The 4,964-nt window shown below is 52.2% G+C and overlaps 1 protein-coding gene across 1 annotated transcript; it reads left to right on the plus strand.

Moving 5' to 3' along the window:
* Positions 1-3,703: 3,703 nt before the first annotated feature.
* Positions 3,704-4,407, plus strand: LOC123258178 (collagen alpha-1(I) chain-like). The gene is made up of 2 exons (XM_044718054.1): positions 3,704-3,852; positions 3,906-4,407. Exons 1-2 carry the CDS (start codon positions 3,704-3,706, stop codon positions 4,405-4,407), a joined length of 651 nt encoding a protein of 216 aa, XP_044573989.1.
* Positions 4,408-4,964: the final 557 nt, after the last annotated feature.

Below are 4,964 nucleotides of genomic sequence, written 5' to 3' on the forward strand. Positions count from 1 at the left end.
AAGAGAATCCTGATCCAGGCGCTGGAGCGTATGCACAGCGTATCACCTGGAGTCAAAGGAGACGCGACGCCAAAATCTCTGGCCTACCATAGATCCTGCGGAGCGTAGGCACGCAGGTGTTTGGAGGCGAGTGGCGAACGCGACCGGGGACGTGTCCTGTACGGTAGGAAGGCCCTTCGTGCCCTGATCCGGCCGCTAAGCAGCGAGGAGCATATCCTGCCGGGCGTATGCCTGGAAGGTGAGCCACTCGGTCTGTTAACACGGGTTAGGTGCCGGCCACGGCGAAAGGGCAAATTCAGGCAAGCCAAGGGTTCCGAGGTCCACGGCACCCTAAACGGAGAAGCAGCAACGACGAGGGAGCAGCGGCAACAGTAGAGCAGCGACGACGAGGGAGCGGCAGCGACGGACAGGCAGCGGCAGCAGAAGACGACAAGCCGCAACACAGGCCCTGCACCCAGAGTCCGTGAGTCCGAACGAAGGGAACCGAGAGCCGTTTCGGCGCCAGGCACCAAGACCGCACGACCTGCCGGGCGCAAGCTTTGGGAGGGCGTGCGTATTGGCACCAACCCGGAGCGGGGATCGGGGATCGACGGGAGGGCGAGCGGTCGGTCGGCTGAGCCAGACAGCCGGTGAGATTCTCTTTATTTCTTTGTAAATTAATTACAATAAAGGGGATTTATTTGAAAAGAAGCCATACCGTGTTATTTCTGGGCTCGGGCAATCACGTCAAATCTATAAATTCGGTGGAACGTACCCTCAACCTCTGTGAGCTAGCCGCGGCGTTTGTTGCGAGCAAAATTTAGCAAAACAGTTCGTTACACCTGGCGCCCAAACTACGTGATTGCTTTAGAGTCTAGGAGTAACACAGCTTCAAGATGGGGAGTCTAGGAGTAGCACAGCTTCCTCTCTGCATACTTCGCAAAGAGGAGTTGTACGAAGTATCGGTCTCGCGGCGGATGGAACCGTGGAGATCATGAGGGCCCTGGTAGCAAGATGGGTCGATGAAACAAAGGACGATGAAGTGATGGTGGTCGCGCGGGGATTCGAGGAAAGGGTAGCAGAGAGGACGCCGAGGCAGAGAGCGGTGAGCGAATCGGAAAAGCTCATTCAAAGTCTGGCAGTGCCAGAAATGAAGAGGAGGTCATGGGTCTAGCCGAGGAGTTCGAGGAGCTGGCTTTGGAAGAGGAGGTCTTCAATAGAAAAACCTCAGCGTTAGACAGAAGATGGCCAAAAGAGGAACCGCACCATAAACCACCGGAGCAACAGAGCCATCCAGGACAGGGATGGGGGCAGAGATGGCAGCCTGAGGAGCATCGCCAAACGCCACAGCAACAGCCGAGCCAGCAATGGACAGGCCCAAGGCAACAGCAGACGAATCAACGATGGGCAGCGAACCAAAGTAGCCAGGCGAACATGCGGTGGGCAGCGACGCCTAGACAGGGACATGTAGAAAACCCAGCACAGGCATGCAACAGATGCGGAGGCATGGGCCATTGGGCCAGAGGGTGCAGGAACCCCAGAATTTTGTTCTGCAGGATGTGCGGCGCAGTAGGGGTGAGAAGCACAGAATGCTGCCAAAGAGCGGGAAACGTGCAGCGATCACTCGCGAGGTGCTGCCTCTCAGAACTAGTTGGAGGATTAACAGGAGACGATCAGCAATTGGCGGCAGTCATCAAGGTCGGAGGAGCAGAAGTGAGGGCCATGGTGGACACCGGGGCAACGGCTAGCTTCATTTCAGAAAAGCTAGCAGAGGACCCGGGAATCTCCGGAGAACGGAAAGCAACAAGGAGACTAGTAAAGTTGGCCAACGGGAGCCATATAGAGACTCAAATGGTACTCCTAACAACTGTAAGCTTTGGCAACAAGAAAAAGGATTTTAATATGATAGTGTTGCCAGGCAAGGAAGAAAGCGCGGTGCTTGGATGGGATTTCCTCGCAGAATTCGGCACAACAATCAACTGCGCAGGCCACCAAGTCACAATTCCGAGAAGAGAAAGATGGAGCGGATGCCTGGAGGATAGGCTGTCCATAGCCATAGCGGGACCCTCGGGGGAATGGGCGAGCGGGACAAAAGGTTCATCGAAGAAGAGCTGGCGGCGTTCACGAATCAGAAGGGTTGTTCAAACATAACCCAGCATAAAATCACGATGAAGGACGACATCCCAATTAAACAAAGATATTACCCAAAGAACCCAAAGGGGGAAATCAATGAAAAGGTGGAAGAACTGCTGGAGAAGGGATGCATCGAACCTTCAAACAGCGTCTACAGCTCACCCAGGACGACAGGAAATACACGGCTTTTACTGTACCAGGGAAAGGTCTGTACCAGTGGAAAGTGATGCCGTTCGGACTACACTCGGCCTCGGCAACATTTCAAAGGGCCTTAGACCAGGTCATAGGCCCGGACATGGCTCCCCATGCATTCGCGTACCAGGACGATATCATAGTGATCGGGCGCACTAGGGAGGAGCACTTGGCAAACTTGAAGGAAGTTTTCCGAAGACTGAAGGCGGCAAACTTAAGGATAAACACAGATAAGTGCCACTTCTTCAGGGAAGAGCTGTTGTACCTGGGCCACCGGATAACAAGTCAGGGGATTGGTATGGATCCTGGAAAGGTTGCAGTGATCACGGAATTGGAACCACCGACAAACGTGAAAGGAATACGGCTGTTCATAGGGATGGCGTCGTGGTATCGACGGTTCGTTCCCGATTTCGCTGGGGTCGCACAACCTTTGAACGATCTCCTGCGAAAGGGAACGAAGTGGGAGTGGACGTCGAGACAACAAGAAGCGTTCGAGAAGTTAAAGTCACGTTTAGCAGAGGACCCGGTGCTGGCATGCCCCGACTTCACGAAGAAGTGCCACAGCAAGCGAAGATGCGGAATGCATCTGGATAGGCTCATTAAAAAAGAAGATGCGGGAAAACCCACAAAAGTACCCGGAGTACGTTGAGGAGGCCGGTTTGATTTACCGTCATGTTCCACACAGAGCCGGGTGCGAGGAAGTGGCATCGTGGAAACTATGTGTGCCGATGGACATGAGGCAACAGGTGCTGAAAGAGAACCACGACGCACCAACGGCGGGACATCTAGGCGGAAGGAAAACGATTGCGAAAGTAGCAGCAAGGTACTTCTGGCCAGGGATGCAAAGGGACGTGAGGAACTATATTAGGAAATGCGAGACATGCTTGCGCTATAAACAGAGACAGATGCAGGCCGCGGGCAGGACACAGGCCCCAGAGGAGCCGTGGGCGACGGTATGTGCAGACTTCGTGGGACCGTTGCCGAGGTCCAAGCATGGGAACACCATGCTACTAGTGATGATCGATCGGTTCTCAAAATGGACAGAAATGGTCCCTATGCGAAAAGCCACAACAGAGACGCTGCAGAAGGCAATTCGTGAAAGGATCATCGCTAGGTACGGGGTGCCAAAGGTAATGGTGACGGACAATTTTGTTCAATTCACCAGCCGGAGCTTCAAGAAATTCCTCGAGGAGCTCGGAGTTCGTCACCAGTTCACCGCACCATACACGCCTCAGGAAAACCCGACGGAAAGGGCAAACCGGACGGTGAAGACGATGATCGACCAGTTTGCAGGAAAGGACCAAAGGACGTGGGACGAGCACTGGCCAGAATTGATGCTGGCGGTGAACTCGAGCGTGTCGGACGAGGAGGGTCCTCCGTGTGATGGCCCGGGGGGCCAATGGAGTTAGGGCGATCCCGGTGGGCAGAGCCAGGACAGAGGAGGAGGACCACCGGCGAGCCAGGAACTACAAGCTCTAAGAAGGAGGAGGAGGAGGAGCCAGGACCGGCGGAAGGCGGACGCTACCCTGGCACTGGCAAGGGCCAGGAGTAGGTTGGCCGAGGAGATGGCTGGAGAAGCAGTCCGCCAATGGAAGGCGAAGGCAGCTGCAGGGCGTGCTGCGATGCTCCAGAGAGCGGCGCGCCAGAGGTGCCTGCAGAGCAGGGCCACCCGGCGGGGCCGTTGGGCCAGGACGCGCGAATAAGGAGGATGACGGGGCCACGGGAGTGGCCAAGCCGGAAGTGGCAGCCGGCGAGGTCACCCACCCCGCACCCACAGGAGCCGAAGGAGAAGGAGGCAGAGGAGGAGCCATGGACGCGAGGTCCATGGGTGTGGCCAGCCCCGAAGGAGAGGCCGGGGCTGGAGAGGCAAGTCTCCTGCCCGGAGAAGAGGCCTCCGAGACCGGTGCTCAAAAGAGCAGAATCGGCAGGAGATGGAGGAGCAGTGCCCGAGCACAACTGGCCGCCAGAGCTGAAAAGGAAGGTGGAGGAAGAGGCCCGGAGGAGGAGAGAAAAGTCGGGTGGAGTGTGGTCTGGCAGATCGGGCCAGAGAGTTTTCGGGTGCGCGGCGGACAAAACGGAATACGCGTCACCCGAAAACTGTAACATAAAAAAAAAATAATATTAAATAAAGACCTAAAAAACAAAACATTTACAAGATCAAAAAACAAAAAAAAAACAAAAAGGGGGGGAAGGGGTGTTTAACAAAAAATATATATATATGAAAAATATATTTAAAAAAAAATATATACATATATTAAAACATATATCAAAAAAAAGAGGAAGAAAATATATGTTAGAAAAATAGTAAAACATGAAAAATTTATTTAAAAAAAATAGGCATAAAAAAACAAAAAATATAGATAAAAAAATAAAAATTTAAAAAAAATATTAAAAAACAAATGGAAAAGTATTTGAAAAGAAAAACAAAAAAAAAAAGGAAAAGATATTAGAAAAAAATATTTAAAAAAAAAAAGATGATAAATATATATGGTTCAAGAGTACACATATAAAATTATATATAAAAAAGGAAAAAAAGGAGATGAGAGAGAAAAAAAAAATACAAAAAAAAAAAAGAAAAAAACTGTACTCACAACAGCATAGGGAAATGAAAGGGGAACGACCCTAAAATCACCCAAAGAAGGGGGGGAAGTGGATAAGGG

This window comes from Drosophila ananassae, assembly GCF_017639315.1.
Source record: "Drosophila ananassae strain 14024-0371.13 chromosome Y unlocalized genomic scaffold, ASM1763931v2 tig00000097, whole genome shotgun sequence".
NCBI lineage: Eukaryota > Metazoa > Arthropoda > Insecta > Diptera > Drosophilidae > Drosophila > Drosophila ananassae.